A 17,281-nucleotide genomic window follows, 5' to 3' on the forward strand; every position below is an offset into this window, starting at 1 on the left:
AGATATGGTACTTAATTTCAGAATAAAAATACTTTGCTAAATAAAGGATATTCCCAGATTGATTTCTTTTCAGTCATGAGCAGTAATTTTCTAACATTCAACTTCCTGTTTGATGGAGACATACATTAATAATAAAATTCTTTGTCCATATTTTCAGTAGAAACTGTTTAAAAATAAGACAAATGAGGCAAACAAAATGTAATTGAAAGGTATTCAAGGAAGCATTGTGATTTTCACATTTTCTTTCTTTTCATACTCTTTCTTAAATTATGTTCAGCTTCTACATTTTCCTCATGTTACCTGGTAAAGTTTTTCTCAGGTTTTGCTTACTTTGTCTTTTTTCTTTTTCTTTTGATGACATGTCACCATTCAGCCTGGAGGGTGGGGGATGCGGGGGGGGGGTATCCCCAGGGACTAGGGTCTCCTGATTGAGAAGGCTGGCTGCTTCATCAATGCCAGGCTCCAGTAAAAGCCAGGGTCCCCTCCAAATACTGGGAGTGGGGGAGGGTAAGGAAGAGATTATGCTCTACATCTTCTACCTAATGTATGTGAGAGTTAAAACAAAAGTGTGTTAATGACTGCAAGTAGGTGAGAAATTATCTTAACCTGAAGAAACAGTTGGGAGAACAAAAATGACCTGATCACAGGTCTCTGGCAGGAATTTCTTCTCTAGCTCACGAAGGGTACCATAGTAATAGTATTTGCATCATCCCAAATTGGTTTAACTTCCTTCTTAGGAATTGCCAAAGTCAACATACTTCAGGCCAGCCTTCTCCATGGCCTCCCAGGCAAAGACCTGGTCCATCTGGTTCCCAAGTCTAGCAGCCTCTGGCACATAGGATATTCTCCATAAATATGAGTGAGTAATAGTCTGACACCTAAGGTAGAGTTCTTCTCTTCTGCATCTCTTTTCTCATCTATGAAAGACTCTAAGCTTTGTAGTTAGGACTAGATGAGGAAAGGGTCCCACACTCCCCAACCTGATTGCAATTTCCTACAGGCAAGAATTATGTAATATTTCTCTAGCTCAATTTTAGCATCTAGCTGTATTTTTTTCTTTCTTTGTACAGTTATTTAACAAACACTTATTTTGCACCAGGTATTCTTCCAAAAACTTTACAAGTAGCAACTCATGTAATCATCATGGCACCCCTGCGAAATATGCACTATTATCCCTATTTTACAGATGAGGGAACAGAGGCACAGAAAGCTTAAGTAACTTGCCCAAAGTCACACAGCTAAATGGTACAGCTGAAATTTCACCCAAACAAGCTGGATCCACAGACAGTTCTCCATACACTATGCCTTACTATGCTGCCTTGTCTTATTATTGTTAGGTGGAATGATGGAAGAAAGAAAACATTTAGAATCTCAGGAGAAAATTGAGAAGAGAACAATATTTATACAATATAGTATATCCAAATGAATAGTATGTTTGCAGATACTTCATGCATAGTTAATATAGTCCAAATGTTGACAATGTATGACATGTACTACAAATTTAAGCTGATCTGAATACCTATTGTAGAAGGATTTTGCTCCTTGGCTTAAAAAATAAATAAAACTATTAAATTGTGAATCATTTTAAGTACTCAAAAACTTGACCCTGCCTTCCAGATAAATGAATAATTACTATATTCACTTAGTAGGAAATTAAACACACTCACAACTGGTTAAAATGTTCAAAATTCAGTTATTCTGGTGGGCAGTTATAATAGTTTGCTACTGGGTGGCTTTAATAACAGAAATTTATTGTCTCACAGTATGGAGGCCACAAGTCCAAGATGAAGGTATCAGGAGGGTTGGTTTCGTCAGAGGGCTGTAAAAGAATCTGTTCCAGGCCTCTCTCCTTGGCTTGCAAATGACTGGCTTCTTTCTCCCTGTGTGTCTTCCCATCATTTTTCCTTTGTGTGTCTGCCTGTTTCCAAACTTCCCCCTTTTATAAGGACACCAGTCATATTGGATTAGAGCCCATCCTAATGACTTCATTTTAACTTGATTATTACCTTTGTACAGACCCTATCTCCAAATAAGATCACATTCTCAGGTCCTGGGAGTTGGGACCGCAACATATCTTTTTTGGGGGGGGCGGGGGGTAGTGCACAATTCCACCCATATTTCAGTATAATATAGGGGTAAGGGCCTAGGTTTGAATTCTAGCTCTGACATTTACTTATTATGAGACCACATTGTACCTCATTTCCTTTCCTTAAATGAGGATAAAACTGATAGAACCTGCCTCATGCTGTTGTGAGGATGAAATGAATTAGTACATGTTACTAATTCTAACACTTAGAATGCTGAGCAGTACAATACACGTTAGACATTCATTCATTCATTCATTCAACAAATAGTCATTGAACACCTATTAAGTGCCGGTCACTGTTCCAGGTGTTTGATATACCGAAGTAAACAAAATAGGCAAAAATTCCTACCTTCATGGAGCTCATAATCTAGTGGTGAAAGAAAAACAATTAAAAAATATAGACTCTCATATATAGAATGTCAGACTGTAATAAGTGCTATGGAGAAAAATAAAGCAAGATGGGGGCTAGAAGAGTGCTGAGGTTTGCAATTTGGGATCAGAGAGGGCCTCACGGAAGTGCCATTTCAGCAAAGACTTGAAGAATGAGAGGAGACAGTTAAGTGGTTATCTGGAGCTTTTTAGATATCGGAGAGTTTCCCCACTTCAGCATGATTGACATTGGGACTGAATACTTCTTTGTTGTGGGGGCTGTCCTTGCATTGCAGGACGTTACCAGCATCCCTGGCCACTGCCCACCAGATGCCAGCCGTGGGTAACATCTACCACCCATTTGTGACCATCTGTCTGACATCCAAAGATGTCTCCAGACATTGCCTCACGTCCTGTGGGGGGCCAGAATCACTCGTGTTTGAGAACCACTGAGATAGTAGAAAAGGAAAGCTGGGGGGGAAGGGAATGAGAGGGGACTAGAAGGGGGCTCAGCTTGTTTGAGGCACAGCAGGGAGGCAGGCAGTAGGAGATGAAATTAGAAGGGAGAGGGATGAACCGCATCACCTATGACCTTGAGGCCACTCTTTAGGCAGATGGGTGGCAACTGGAGGGAAGAACAAAAAGATAACACAACTTGACCCACATTTTTAAACGATCCAATGGGCTGCCACATTGAGAATTGACTGTAGGCGGAATGACAGAAATGGACAGCTCAGTTGGGAGGCTATCACAGTAATCCAACTAATTTTTCATTTCGTTTAATTTGTTCACTCATTTGGCTGGATAGTAGTGGGAGTGTTGAGAGACGAGGTAACAAGCTCTGGGAAAGAAAAAAGGAAGGGAAATTAGCATAAAAGGAAAACGCTAGCGAAGGGTAGGGTAATGTGTGGCGGAAGTGAAAGCAGTACCGTTGATTAAGTGGATCTGAAAGAGCAGAGGGGTTGGTTAGGACAAAGAGGCTGTTGGGGGCCACTTTGTGTGCAGGGCCAGTGAAGGCTAAGCGAAGGAATCAGAGCTCTAGCCTGTAACTAGCCTTTGAAGCTTCAGCATGAAGAAAACTTGGCAGTAGTGTGCGGATCACAGGAGTCAGAGAGAATGCTTTCCACAGTAGTCTCCTGAAATAATGTGGCTGAGAGATAACAAGAGCCTAGGCTTAGGTCAAGAGCACGACATTCTGAAGGAAGCAAATGAGATCCTGCCCTAAACCTTGCAATTACCTTCTTCAGGGTACTTTTGCTGGTAGGGAAGTGCAGACTGTTGTCTCCGCGGAGGGGTTTTGGAAACGTTTCCACGATATCAGCCGTCAAGCAAATTCAAGTCCACCATAAAAAGGTTTCAGTGGTGCAGCACTTTCTTGGAAAAGTAATCCCCCAGTCCTAGGAGGTTGTGTTAGGTTTCTTCAAGGGTCTTTTGAAAACCACTATTTTCTGTAGGTAAGAAAAACTATGGCAACCAAGATAAAAAGCTGGTCTGCCACCAGAGTTCTTTCAGGAGGGGTCGTGCATTTCCATTTTTGGATTACAAATGTCTCAGCGGGTTTAGCATGGCAGTGTTGGTCCATAAAATCAGTCCTCCCACACTGCAGGAGTGAGCAAAGGAGCTGCCTTCTGTGTTCCACCTGCTTTTTGCACTAGTCGAATTTGCGAAAGGAGCTTACAAGAGTCCTCAGGCCTTTGTACCCTCAAAGGACTAAGGCTGTACACGCGGATGGCGGTGGCTCCGCGGGGGACGCTGCAGCTCCGCCCCTCACCGTGGTCGCGGGGGGACGTGCAGGCCCAAATGCCGCCGGGTGTGCGGCGCTAGCGCGGGAGCGCGGCGCGGGGGCGGGACCGGGGCTTGCGTGGGGCGGGCGGGGCCTGGAGGGGGCCGGGGGGGGGGGCGCGCAGACGCGGCTGGCACCTCCCGTCGCCGCGCCTGCCAGCCCCGCCTGTCACCCGGCTCTGCAGCCACCGGCATAGGAGCAGCCCCGGGCGGCGACAGGACGGTCCCTACCATGTCTGCGGCCATGAGGCAGAGGTTCGACCACTTCCTGCACGAGAAGAATTGCATGACCGACCTCTTGGCCAAGCTGGAGGCCAAGACCGGCGTGAATCGCCGCTTCATCGCGCTCGGTGGGTGCTCGGCCGGGGGCAGCTGGGGGGCGCCGCCGCTCCCTCGGGCCCCGGCGCAGCTGCTGCACCAGCTGCTGGGGCAGCAAGCGGGGAGAGGGTCCGGGAAGGCGGTGTCGGTGACCGACGGTGGCATGCGCCATCCTCGGGGACCGAACTGGCCGCCAGAAAGGCCAAGGGACGGAGATCAACCCCTTCTCGGGGCGGCCCCAGCTTGGGGGCCGGGGGGGACGCTGGCCTGTGCCCACGGCCAGGTGGCGGAGCGCCCGGGAGCGGGGCAGGGCCGGCGCTGACGTGTCTGTGCCCGCGGCGAGGCGCAGGGGTGGCGCGGAGCAGAGGGGCCCCCGCGGGAGGTCGCGCGGTCGCGGTGGCGGAGGTACCCAGGCGCACCCCGCCCTCCGGGAGGCTCGGCGCTGAAAAGGGGAGTTCCCTTGGGAGGGGAGGGGGTTCCGGGCGGGCGCGGAATCCAGGCCTCGGCCGACCCTCTTTGGAGCAGGGCTCCCCGGGCGGGTGCGCAGCTCCGCGGGAGCCCCTCGGGAGGAGGGCGGGAGGAAGAGCACGGAGATGGGGGGCTGCCGCGTATTCCCAGACCCAAGGCCAAGCTCCGCGAAGGCGCAGGCCCAGCCTTCGCGTGATTTGTTTTTCAACAACGCTTTGAGCAGGCCAAGCCTTGCGGGGTGGGTGTGGGCTTCCCTGCTTGAGCGCCTCTCGTGCCACCCGACCCACTTCTCTCTTCGTGTCTCCAGGTGTCATCGGGCTGGTGGCCTTGTACCTGGTGTTCGGTTGTGGAGCCTCTCTCCTCTGCAACCTGATAGGATTTGGCTACCCAGCCTACGTCTCGTAAGTGGCTACCCCTGCAACCATCCTTCCTCCTTTTCACTACCCTTCCCCCATCCAACGCTGCCCCAGTTACTATATATCCCCATTTTCCTGGGAAAGCAGTGAAAGCACCACAAGGCAGTAACTGTCTGCTTAAGGTTACACGTTTTAGAACCTTAACTTGATGTTTGATCTCCTGATGACTAACCCAAATGTATGTTTCATCAGATTATGCTGGTTGGGTGTGTGCGGTTCTCATAGGTGCAGAAATGGAAAGTATTACAACAAAGTCGTCCTACCTTTACTGGCGGGGAGCTCTCAATGGGTACAGAGAGCTAGCTGATTTCTTCTGCCTAATAATTCTTTTAATGTGTATTGCACCTTACTTTTATGTGCATAGGCAGTAAAAGCCCATCAAATAGGACTTCCTTCATTCTGAATTAATGTTAATTCAGGCACTGGGAAGAATTTTGTCTTCTTAATTTTTAAAAGGCTTGCCACAAGAACCATATGATTTCATTCATATGTGGAATATAAAGCAAAACAACAAATGAACAAACTCATAGAGACAGACAACAGGGTGGTGGTTACCAGAGGGACAGGGAGGTAGAGGAGGGTGAAGAGGCTAAAGGGGGTCAAATACATGATGACAGAAGAAGACCAGACATTGGGGGATGAGGACACAATGCAGTATACAGAGGATAAAGAATTGTCCACGTGAAATCTATATAATGTTATTAATCAATGTTACCTCAATAAATTTTATCAAATAAAAATAAACAAAAAGGCTTGCCACTTATTACAGGCAAATGGGAACCACCCTAATATAAAAAACCTCACCTAACATAAAAAAACAAAAACAAACCTTATGAAATGCATCACTAATATAGCTCCTTGGTTATATAGATGACTTTTTTATGTAATTAAACTGAATTACAAATGAATCATGAGATTAGGAGCTGAATTTATTAGTTGAGGTGTTTACAGTGTACTTATTTTGGAAATATCCTACAATTTCATTTTTCCATTCAAATAGGAATTATTCCTCACCACAAATGAATTTGTTTTACTCTACAACTCTTCCCAAGAGAATAAGAGGAAGGACTCTAGTATTCTCAAGAAAGCTGGTGGGTTTTACTTTCATTGAATTGGTTTTTGTAGCTTTCCTCAACCATAGGGATAAAAATCGAGGAAGAAAAAAAAATTTAGCTTTTTGTGAGGCTAAGACACAAATAACACCTTATTACATCTTGTGTTTCTCATTGGACAGGAGGAAACATGTTTTAGAAGTTGGGTCTGATTTAAACAATTACATTGAAATTACATAAGTAATAGTTACTATATTCGTTTGGTATACTATGAAACTGGAGATCCTCAGTCTTCAGGCTGAGAAGAGCTTTAACCCTCTGTAGCATTATCTGCTAAAGCACCATCCAGGTTTTATGTGAATACTAAAGGATTCTGAAGGCAGACCAGAAAACATGATTTGGCTTTCAGTTCAATGAAAAAGGTACAAGAATAGCAGTTTTCCATAAAATATAATCTACTGGTATATGATGGTGTACACAGTTTGCAGACAACCCTGATTCAAAATGGCTTGTACATCACTGTCTGTGATAAAAGACAAAATCACTCAGTAGTACACTCCTTTGCTTTTCTTTGGTTTGTGTAGTCTACTTGTGGGAACTCTTTTAAAGAGAGATTTTTGAAGCATTTTTTCAGGTTTGGGCTCTAGATGTCATTGATCACACTTTGAATAAATCTTGTGTAGCCAATTAATACTGCCTCACCGCTTGAATTATATTGAATTGGCAAGTCATATGGATTTTGAAAAATACTAAATAGCATAAAAAAACTTTCTAGCAAGGCATATGGATTTTTAAAAATACTGAATACCATAAAAGAACCTTTTTTCCCCACATCAGTGCCATTTGGTACATAATCTTGTGAGAAACAACCTTCTCTGTTGGTGTGATGAGATCACTGCTGTGGGTTTTACAAAGGTAAAAATCTTTCTAGGTGAGCCAGGTAGATGCCTGTATGTGTGAAAGTGGATATACATAACTAAAGATGTAGACAGAACTCGAAATGCTTCTCCTTGACCTGAAGTGGATTAATTCTAGCAAGGGCCATTTTTTTTTTAATTTATTGGGATGACAATTGTTAATGAAATTACATAATTTCAGGTGTACAATTCTGTATTACATCAACTATAAATCCCATTGTGTGTTCACCACCCAGAGTCAGTTCTCCTTCCATCACCATATACTTGATCTCCCTTACCCTCATCTCCCTACCCCCAAGGGGCCATTTTTTAAGTCATATTTTAACATAATTTCAAGCCAGCCTATTCAACTTTATAATTTTTTGTAGTCATTCTTTCATTCATTGTTTTACATACTCAATTGAACATTATGGGCTCTTTTTTACTTACAAAAAGCTAACTATTCCTATCTATTGCTAGGAATTCTGTAAAATGGTAGAGACAGTCATATTTCTGAGTAGTTCAGGTCAGTGGATTTTACATAGTTTAGAATAGGGGTGTCCAAACTTTTTTCAACGTTTTTCACCAAGGGCCATATGCACTAAAATACACAAACAGCCGGGCCACTCACTCAAGGTGAAGTAAGTATTGCCTCACTTGGTTTATTTAAGTAAACTAAATATATTTTTGGAATTTGCTGCGGGCCAATAAAAAATGGATTGCGGGCCGCAGTTGGCCCGCGGGCCGCAGTTTGGACACCCCTGGTTTAGAACTATTCATTAAGTATATACACTTTGTTTTCTTTTCTATTTGAATATTCTAAGGCAAAGTGACATTTGTGGTACACCTTAGTAGGAATTGGCAAAAGTATTAAAAATCTAATAAAGGGACTTTAATGATTTAAGCAAAAATTCAGGAAATAGTGAATATTTCTAGATTAGTATTTATTCATATGATGCTTCCTTTTGGTAAACCCAACTCTTTTACCTTTAAAATAAATACAAGATTCTATGATCATAAAGTAATGAAGTGAAGGTTGGTCTCTGTGGGTACTTGGACTTTCCCCTAAAACATGGTTCTTAGCCCTGACTGCCCATTGGAATTATCTGAGGAGCCTTTTATAAAATGCTCATACCTGGGTTTCGCCTCAAGAGATCCTGATGTAATTGGTCTGGGTTATGGCCTGGGTTTTGAGTTTTTTTTTAAAGACTCCTTGATCTTTCACAATTTTTAAAAGATCCTAATGTGCAGCCAATGTTGAGAACTCCTGGTGAAGTGTGACAGCAGTAACTGTGCTTGTTACACTTGAAGATGTTTGTGAAAGGGTGTGAAAAATGGCTGGCTGACACTGGGAATAGTCCGGAAGCCTACCTGTCTTCTGCTTTGTGAGGGAAGTTCAAGGAGACATGGGGCTATGTGCACAGTATAAAGCATACAGCCCCCTGATTAGTAAGCATTCAGGCAATCCATGTTACAGAAGTATAATCAAGTCTGTTATGGCTTAACCGACGTGTTAGTGTGATTGTCAGAAAGTCTTTGAAAATGGTGGTATTAATAGCACCTAAATCAGTGTTACTTAAATTGTTCTCCTTGCCTCTTGTAATTCTCCCTGGGCTCCCTAGCCAGGGTTATTTTTAAAAATACAGGTTCATCTATTTAGCAAAAGTCAAATGCCAGCCATGGGCCCGGCACTGCGGCAGCACTTTAGATACACCAGGGACTAAGGTATATGTGCTCCATCCTCTGATAGTCTACCAGGATAAACCACAATAAATAGTAAAATAGTGACAGGGTGTGGTAAGCCTTCCAGAGAAAGTCATCAGGGAGCTGTGGTAGAGAATAAGAGGAAGGACTCTAGTATTTATCTGCGATCCTCTTTGAGTTACTACCTGAGGAATGAGAAGGGACCAGCCCAGAGCAGAGCCAGGCAGAGGCAGCAGCCTGTCCCTGCCCTGGGGGCAGCAGGTGCTTCGGCTGTCGGAGGAACTGTTGTGGTGGAAGCTCTGTGAGCAGGAAGAGCAGCGAGGGAGGACCAGAGAGGTACAGGTGCCAGCACGTATGGCAGCTGGCCCAGACACGAAGTGTGCATTTTATTCCAGGTGCTTGTAGGGAGTTGGCATGTGTTCTGACTGCCTTGGATGGATTTTAAATAGGGTGGTGAGATGATACGATGTAAAGGTCATCTGGCCGCCATGACCTCTAAAAGGAATTGGTGATCCTGCCAAACTATTGCCTATTTTTTTAGCACCTTTCGGCTTTTGCGCCTGCTTTTTCCTGTCTTTGGGCCATCCTAAAGAAGGGCCTGCTGATTGTGTGCGATGGTCAGCATTGGGCCTAGAGGCCATAGGATGCAGAAATACAATTTGGAAAAGCTCATTTGGCTTCCTAGCTTTTCTCAGGACTCTCCACCTTGGGAAATCTGTGGGCGGGGCTCAGGTGCACCTGGCTCCAGCTCAGGTCTTGGTGTGTTGGAGCACACAGACAGCTGAAGGCTTGGGTGGGCACTGCTCCTGGAGAACAACCAGTGCCTTATCGGGCACCTCTTTGCTCTTGGTTACTCTCAGTTTCTGTGTACGTAATTTCCCTTTGAGCTTTTTGGAAGCAAAGCTTTTAAAATTCTACCTCTCTGTTTCCAGACTTTTTGGCCACCCTGCATAATAGACAGTTTGAAATCTAATTCCAGCCTTCTTCTTATTAAGAGCTGTTGACAGAATTACTTTGATCACCTTGCTTTATTCCTGATAAGAGAAGGCAGACTTTTGGATAATAATAGGAACCTCCATTATTTAGACCTCACTCCCCTTTCACTGAGATATAGTTCACATGCAACCTTTTTAAAGTGTACAGTTCAGTGGTTACTAGTATACTCATAAAGTTGTACAACCATCATCACTATCTAATTTCAAAACATTTTCATCACCCCATACCCATTAGCAGTCACTCCCCATTTCTCCTATTTCCCAGTCTCCAGAAACCATCAATGTACGTATTTACTGTCTCTATGGATTCGCCTATTCTGGACATTTCGTATAAATAGAATCATACAATATGCGGCCTTTTGTTTCTGGCTCAGCCCTGCTTGTAATAATAGCATTGAACACCTAAGAACCTGAGTGGCCTCTCAGGAAAGCGTGCTGTGCTGTCCTCCACGTGCAAAGTCTGTTGCCCGAGACCTGCAGTAACCCCTTCCCAGTGGTCCCTGAGCGTGGGTGTGGCCTTCTCTCTGTTCTTTGTTCAGATGGAATGATGTGGGAAAGACGTTATTTTCTATTTTAACTTTTGCTCGGCAGAGAAGGGGAAGGAGGGCAGTGCTCTTTTTGTCTTACTCAATAACTCTTTTGTTTAAAATTCTATAAAACATCTGTCAATTTTCCTTTTTTTATTTTATATTTTTCTTAAGGATTCGGCTGCCATCTTGGGACTATCAGAGTTGGGCCTTGGAGCTCAAACATGTGGTCTCATTCCTTTAGTTTTGAAATGATCCAGAGACAGAGCTAGAGGGAGAGTATGTTTTCCAAGGTCACACAGGCCTTGATTTGGTCTGGACCCATCAGTGACTACACAGAAGTGTGAAAGCACATCAGGCATATTTTAGAACCAAGAAAAGGAAATATGTGTATTGTCCAGCGTGTTGGTGTATATATGTAATCTAATGTTTGGTGACGCTTTTAAAATCTCATGCCCACTTCAGTGATGTGTCATTGTCTCTTCTGTGTGTCCTCACCAGCCCATTTTAAGCTTTTGCCACCAGCCCAAAGAGTGTAACAGCTTTTAGCTCTGCGTGGCTGCTGAACACCTGTGTAGCATTTTGTTTACTAGACACTTACATAATCTCTGTGTAAGTCGTTTACAGATATAGCTCATTCAATTCTCATGACAGCCCTACAGCATAAGTACTATGATTGTTCCTCAGGTGAGGAAACAGAAAAAGAAGTCACTTGATTAAGGTGAAACTGGCATTTAAACCCAGGGAATGTGGCTCCAAAGTCCATGATTTTAATATTTATGTTACACTACTTCCCAAGTGGCTCTTTGAGTGTCCCACAGAGATATCCATAACCTCATATAGAGATGAAAATTAAACTGTTGTTGTTGACTCTTTTATCAATTTGACACTGTCAGTACATTTTACTTTCTTGCAGCATATTTTTACTCAAGTAAGGTACTGCCATCCCAAATCATATATCTGCACGTGTAGTCATTTGCAGTGTTTTGTGAACATGAGTTAGAATGTTACTAAGAGTTCTTTCCCTCGTTGTCTGTGCCGTGGCACTGCCTTAGACAACAGCAATATAAATAGTCATTTGTAGAGACTGGCTGTCTTTTATCCCAGTCAGTGCAAGCCCACCTGAAAATGGCACAGTGAATTGATTTCCTGAGGGAATGCCGCCTTGCCTTCAGATCCTGGTCAGGAGCCAACACATCTCAAGAGGGAGATGTTTGGGGATGACCCCGATCAGGTCAGATCAGAATGGGGACGGTGAGAGGGAAAATTTGGAAAACAAAAAAGCAAACACTCAAAATAATTACAAGAGTTGCGATACGACTCTCCACAAGTACAAGGTACAGCATCTCCTTAGCTAATGATGCACTTCAGCTAAAGTAAGAACATTTATTGTAGGTTAGAAAGGATTGAAATCTCCTTATTTAAGATTTGCAATGGTAGACAGCTGAGCAGAGGTTCATTATCCAGAGGAGAGGTTGAGAAAGTCGCCATGTGACTGGCAGTTCTGAACCACTTTCTGTTCGGCAGGAGAGAGTCATCTGCAGCAGAGCTAGGCTGGCTTCCCTAATGGTGCTGGAGGATGTGTGTTTGTGGCTCTCTTCAGACTCATTAGTAAGAGCCGCTTTTGTTTTCTTGCATTTTTTCTTAGGTTTTTTTTCCTGTTTTACTCATGAGAACTTGGGAGCAGACACATTTTCTGTTAAGCTGCTTGTGTTCCTATTACACCAGCTTTTCTCTCTGTAACTGTGTTTTTCGTTAGAGTGCTAGAGAGCAAAGCTACGCCTGCCCACACTTTGTGTAGTGAGAGCACATGCAAATATTCTGGCCAACTGTGCACTTGGGTCAAAACTATTACTGGCATTCTGTAAATGTTGCCTTAAGCAACACTGAAATCGTAAAACATTTTACTTCTGTCAGCTTTTTACTGGTTGTGTTTTCATTGAATATTACTGCTATTATTGCCGAACTATTTTAAGATGGAGGAGTTGTGGAGAAAACTGAAAAAGTAATAAAATTGCCTTATAACAACCAGTGGCTATTTTTGTAGCTGATTATAGCCAGTTTTAACCAGTTTTGGTTAAGTTCTTGTTTTCCTTTTTTATTCCTTTGCCTGCATAGGCAAAAGACAGTTTTGGGGAACAAATAGGATAATGATTTAAATTATTTACTCATGATCTAGTTTCTAGGCTCTAAAGCACTTGTGAAGGGAAATCCCATTCCTCTTTTGGAGTGTTCCCTTTGAACTTCAGTGAACTTTTTTTCTCCCTTTACGAAGGCCCTGGAGATTCGGTGTTTTCATCCTTCTGACCTGCCTTCATCTTACCTGTCCTGGAGTTCTCTTTATCAGAACTGACTCAGTTTTCAACTTAATGCCGTCATATAGTATTTAAAACAAGTATAAATACATATGGGACATTTTAAGGTGTTTAGTGCCTATCAATAACGTTACCAATTAATTAATTTTGAGGAACAATAAATCAGTAGAGCAGACGTTTACATTTTAAAAATTGGTAATTAAATTACTTTTGTAGCTCTTAGAATGTAAGTGGGGCCTGTAGAAAGCTATCCTGACTTCATTGTCTCACTTGCTCAGGCTCCTGATTCCTGGGAGCAGAGCTTATCATCAATCCCTCTCAGTCACACGGCCACTATATATATCCTGGCCGCTTCTGATAGTCAGGCTGGGTGATCTCGTGAAGGCTCACTTACATGTCAGAGGTAACTCTAGACTGCTGTCTACCTCTTGAGGTGGCCCTCTTTTGTCTGGGAAAGGTCAGTTTAGGTCGTTCCTGTGGAGGTAGTGAGGGTACTTGAGCTTCAGTTAAACTTATACATATTATATTTATAGAGCCATCCATTTTATTGACAAAGGGTTATCGCAGTAGGATTTGCATCTGCTGTTTTATTGCTTCAGGCATTAATCATTTTTAACCATCTATCAAATAGTTTAATGCATTCAGTTTTGAGTTATGAAACAGTGTCTGGGAGAAGTCTTAGAGATCAAGCTGCTGGGGTTATAGCCACCTTTAACGGATTTGGAAATGGCCACAAACTGAAGTTACTAGACTCAGGTCACAAGTGTATTGCGGCAAAGCCAGGCGTAGGTAGTGAGTCAGTTGCCTGACTCCCCTGGGCTGCGCATTGTCAACATTCCACGTGGTTTATATTTGACTGACTGAATCTTCCATTTTGTGTTAAAAAACAAAATGGTGGACAGGTGCTAAGTAAGATCACTATAATTAAACACCAAAATGTTTGACCACTGAATGACTGTTTTGGTTTCACTCAGCCTCCATTAGAGATGTTGTATAGACTCATCTTAAAATGTATTTGCCTGTGAAGTTAGCTTATTGTATATTATGCATTTTATTAAGGTGGTCATTTTTTACTATAGGAGAACACTATATTAAAGAGTAAAGGAGCATGGCATATTTTGTATTGCTCTTGTATAGTCATCTTAGAAGATAGTTTATAGATTTAAGAAGCATATTTGCCATTAGTTATCTCATATCTGTTTTAGGGTGGGGAAGTAGCAAACTGGTTTTACTGTTATGTTCTGTTTTCTTTCACTAGTCTCTCTTGCTTTGTTGGTCCTCTCTCTTGCTTTGAAACACACTTATTCAAGAGTGAAAAATAAGTGTGACTTTCTGAGCGCCCATAGTTTTCTTTTTCATGAAGAAAAATCTCTTCCTTATTGGCATAGAAAGAAACTAGTGTTTATGTCTTAAAATATGTCTTTTTTTTCTTTCTAGTTGGATGCCCTGTATATCTCAAATAAGATTTGCAATGGCAGACTCCTAAACAGAGGTAATAGGAAGTAGGAAAACCATTTTGAGCTATCAGGAATTCCTACTTCACATTCTGTGATAAATACACGTACAGCCAAAAGCGGTCCCACACATAGTGGGCACTGTGGGTGGTCACATTACGTGTCTGTTGTATCAAAAAGGTTTGTAGACATTATGGTTCATATTCTTCATATTCAAATTCCAAAAATCTACTTTGAACTCTGGACTATTTGTTATTAAATATAACTTACAACATTAGAAATAAAACAAAGCAAATGAACCACAGCAGTTTCCTCTCTATTCTTTTTTTTTTTTTTTTTAATTTATTGGGGTGACAATTGTTAGTAAAATTACATAGATTTCAGGTGTGCAATTCTATATTACATCATTTATAAATTCCTCTCTATTCTTTACAAACAGCATATCTCAAAGCTTTTTATTGGTATAGGGTTTTTTTTTTATTAGCTGCTTTTTTTGATGCACTGCCACTTTGGTAATATAAATCGACTCGTTAAAATTAAAATGCTGTTGATGGGTACAACTGATCTTAGTAGTAAAGCTAATGCTTTGAAGACACATAACACTACTTAATTTTATGTCATTTGCTAGTTTGAGCTGTAGTGAGTAAATTACGTATAAATCATGTACAGTACAGGTAGTATATACCTCAGTTTCTTTGGTGTGAGTGATCAGAAGCATGTGTATATGGATGTGATAATCACTAGCTACGTTAACCCTTGGGCAAGTAGCTTAACTTTTATAAAACTTAATTTTCTCATATGTAAAAGGATGGGGGTAATATATGTCAAATAGCACAGAATCAAGCATTCAGTAAGGGCTTAATTAAACATGGTTACTTTTAACATACAAAGAGGAAAGTTGACTTGATCAAAGTCATGGTTCTCTAACTCTATGTTATTGAGTTTTCAAATGATTGAGGAAAACCCTCCCAAGTATATTTTCTTTCATTCATTGTTTCCACTCACGCTTCTTTGTTCCTTGTCTTAGTTCTTTCTTACTTATATCAGCAGCTTAAGATATCATTGCTCTTGAATAAAATTTTGTTCTTCCTAGTTGTAAATATGTCATGTGGTGAGTGGTTTTCTTCTGTTTTGGTACGCATGTTCCTAAGCATGGTGTATCATTTTAACTAACATTTAAAAAATATTAAATCCGTAGTTTCCTTTGTTGTGTTTCCATTGAGATTTCCAGTTTTCTGTAACTCCACCTCTCTAAGCCTCCTTCATAGGACCCCTCCCCCAGCACACATGTGCTGCTTCATTGGGAGTGGAACTATTTTTTGAGTGTTGACTTTAAGTCCTTGAGAATCACTGTTTTGTCCCCAGGGCTTAAGTACCGTGTCATATGCGTTGTCGGTGCTTGGTATAGACTTTATCTGAAGAAACTTGTCACTGGTGTTTTATGGTGGGTGACTTATACAGGGCTCCTCTGGCCAGTTCACTTCATCCCCCACTACTAGGAATTTAGTGGAGAAAAGTAAAGCCAGTCAGGTTTTTGGTTTGTACTGATAGTGAACAATAGTACTTACTTCTTTCATTTCCTTTTTATCTTAAGAAAAATTATAACGAAGTAAAGAAGATTAAGCCAGACAGTCCTATTTCCTGTTAGAAGTTACCTTTATATCATTTGAAATATAGGACGGAGGAATGAATACTTATAAATATTCTCAGTGAGCTTTTTGGATTTTTCATCTGTCTTATGCCTACCTTTCATTGTATATGTATGTGCGTATAATACGTAAATGTAATATATATGCAGTATATACTTCATTTTAGGACATTGACATTTTTCAATTTAATGACATGAATGAAGATGTTGAAATGCCCACTAACCAGGAATAAGCTTTGAATCTGAAAGAATTAATACACTGTCAAAAATGCTTAACTTATAATTACATCGAAGTGAGAGAATGTACCATCCTTCTCAATGATACATCACTGTTGTCATTGATGAAAGAAGAAAAATCTCAATCATTGAAACTATGACAGGAATATCTCAGGAACAAAATATGGCTTTCCCCCTAATATTCTGCTTTTCCTGTTTGCTACTTTTAATGTCTTAATGATAGAACAATAGAATACTTACAATCCAAATATTAGGTAAAAGTTGGGTAGGATATTATTTGACATATTATTTTTGGTATTTGTCAATTGCTTAAGCTTCTGAATGCTATGACATGTAATACATAATAAACATGGACTTTGTGTTCACTACTATCCTTTGGCCATGCTTGGTTCCCGCCCTTGCTTTTAGAAAACAGCAGCAAAGATGTAAACAATAGATGGGCCAACAAGGGTGGAGGCAGCCTGTACCAGTCACTGGGGCCCGGTGGTCTGGATGAGGGCTGGCCAGTGGGCTGTGGACATATCAGTACCAATCCAATACCAATGCAAAGAATTTGGGCCAGCCACCTTTGCAGCGTATGCTTGAAAAATGTTTTCAGCAGTGTCAAATTTGTTTCCACTGACCTATGAATAGGATTTTTGGAATTTCAGCCAACTCTTTAATCTTTGTAGCATTTGGGATTTGGAGAGTGAGGTATAACTAAAATCCATGGGTACTTCTCTAATCTCTTTTTAGCCTATTAACAATGCTATTAATCCTTTACCAGCTCTGCTTAGCCAGAGTGTTCTTATGACGCAAGTGTTCTCATCACTTTTTTTAATCTCTTGCCTTCTAATGATAATAATAAATTATTACCATATTGTAATTATTACCTATTAAGGTAATATTTAGTCATGCTCACTCTATTCCAGCCATTGTTTCTAAGTGCCTTACATGTATTAACTAATTTAACCTTTACAGCAACACAATGAGGTTTATCATCCCTAGTTGACAAATGAGGAAAACTGAGGCACA

The 17,281-nt window shown here is 41.6% G+C and overlaps 1 protein-coding gene across 1 annotated transcript in view; it reads left to right on the plus strand.

Moving 5' to 3' along the window:
* The first annotated feature begins 4,329 nt into the window (after window positions 1–4,329).
* The window catches only part of REEP5 (receptor accessory protein 5), a 37,467-nt gene continuing 24,515 nt past the window's right edge, over window positions 4,330–17,281 (plus strand). The window contains exons 1-2 of the mRNA XM_081054257.1: window positions 4,330–4,587; window positions 5,331–5,424. Coding sequence (XP_080910383.1) covers window positions 4,470–4,587; window positions 5,331–5,424 — 212 coding nt within the window. The 5' untranslated portion in view covers window positions 4,330–4,469. The remainder of the gene's footprint in view (window positions 4,588–5,330; window positions 5,425–17,281) is intronic.

This window comes from Rhinolophus hipposideros, assembly GCF_964194185.1.
Source record: "Rhinolophus hipposideros genome assembly, chromosome: 7".
Lineage (NCBI taxonomy): Eukaryota > Metazoa > Chordata > Mammalia > Chiroptera > Rhinolophidae > Rhinolophus > Rhinolophus hipposideros.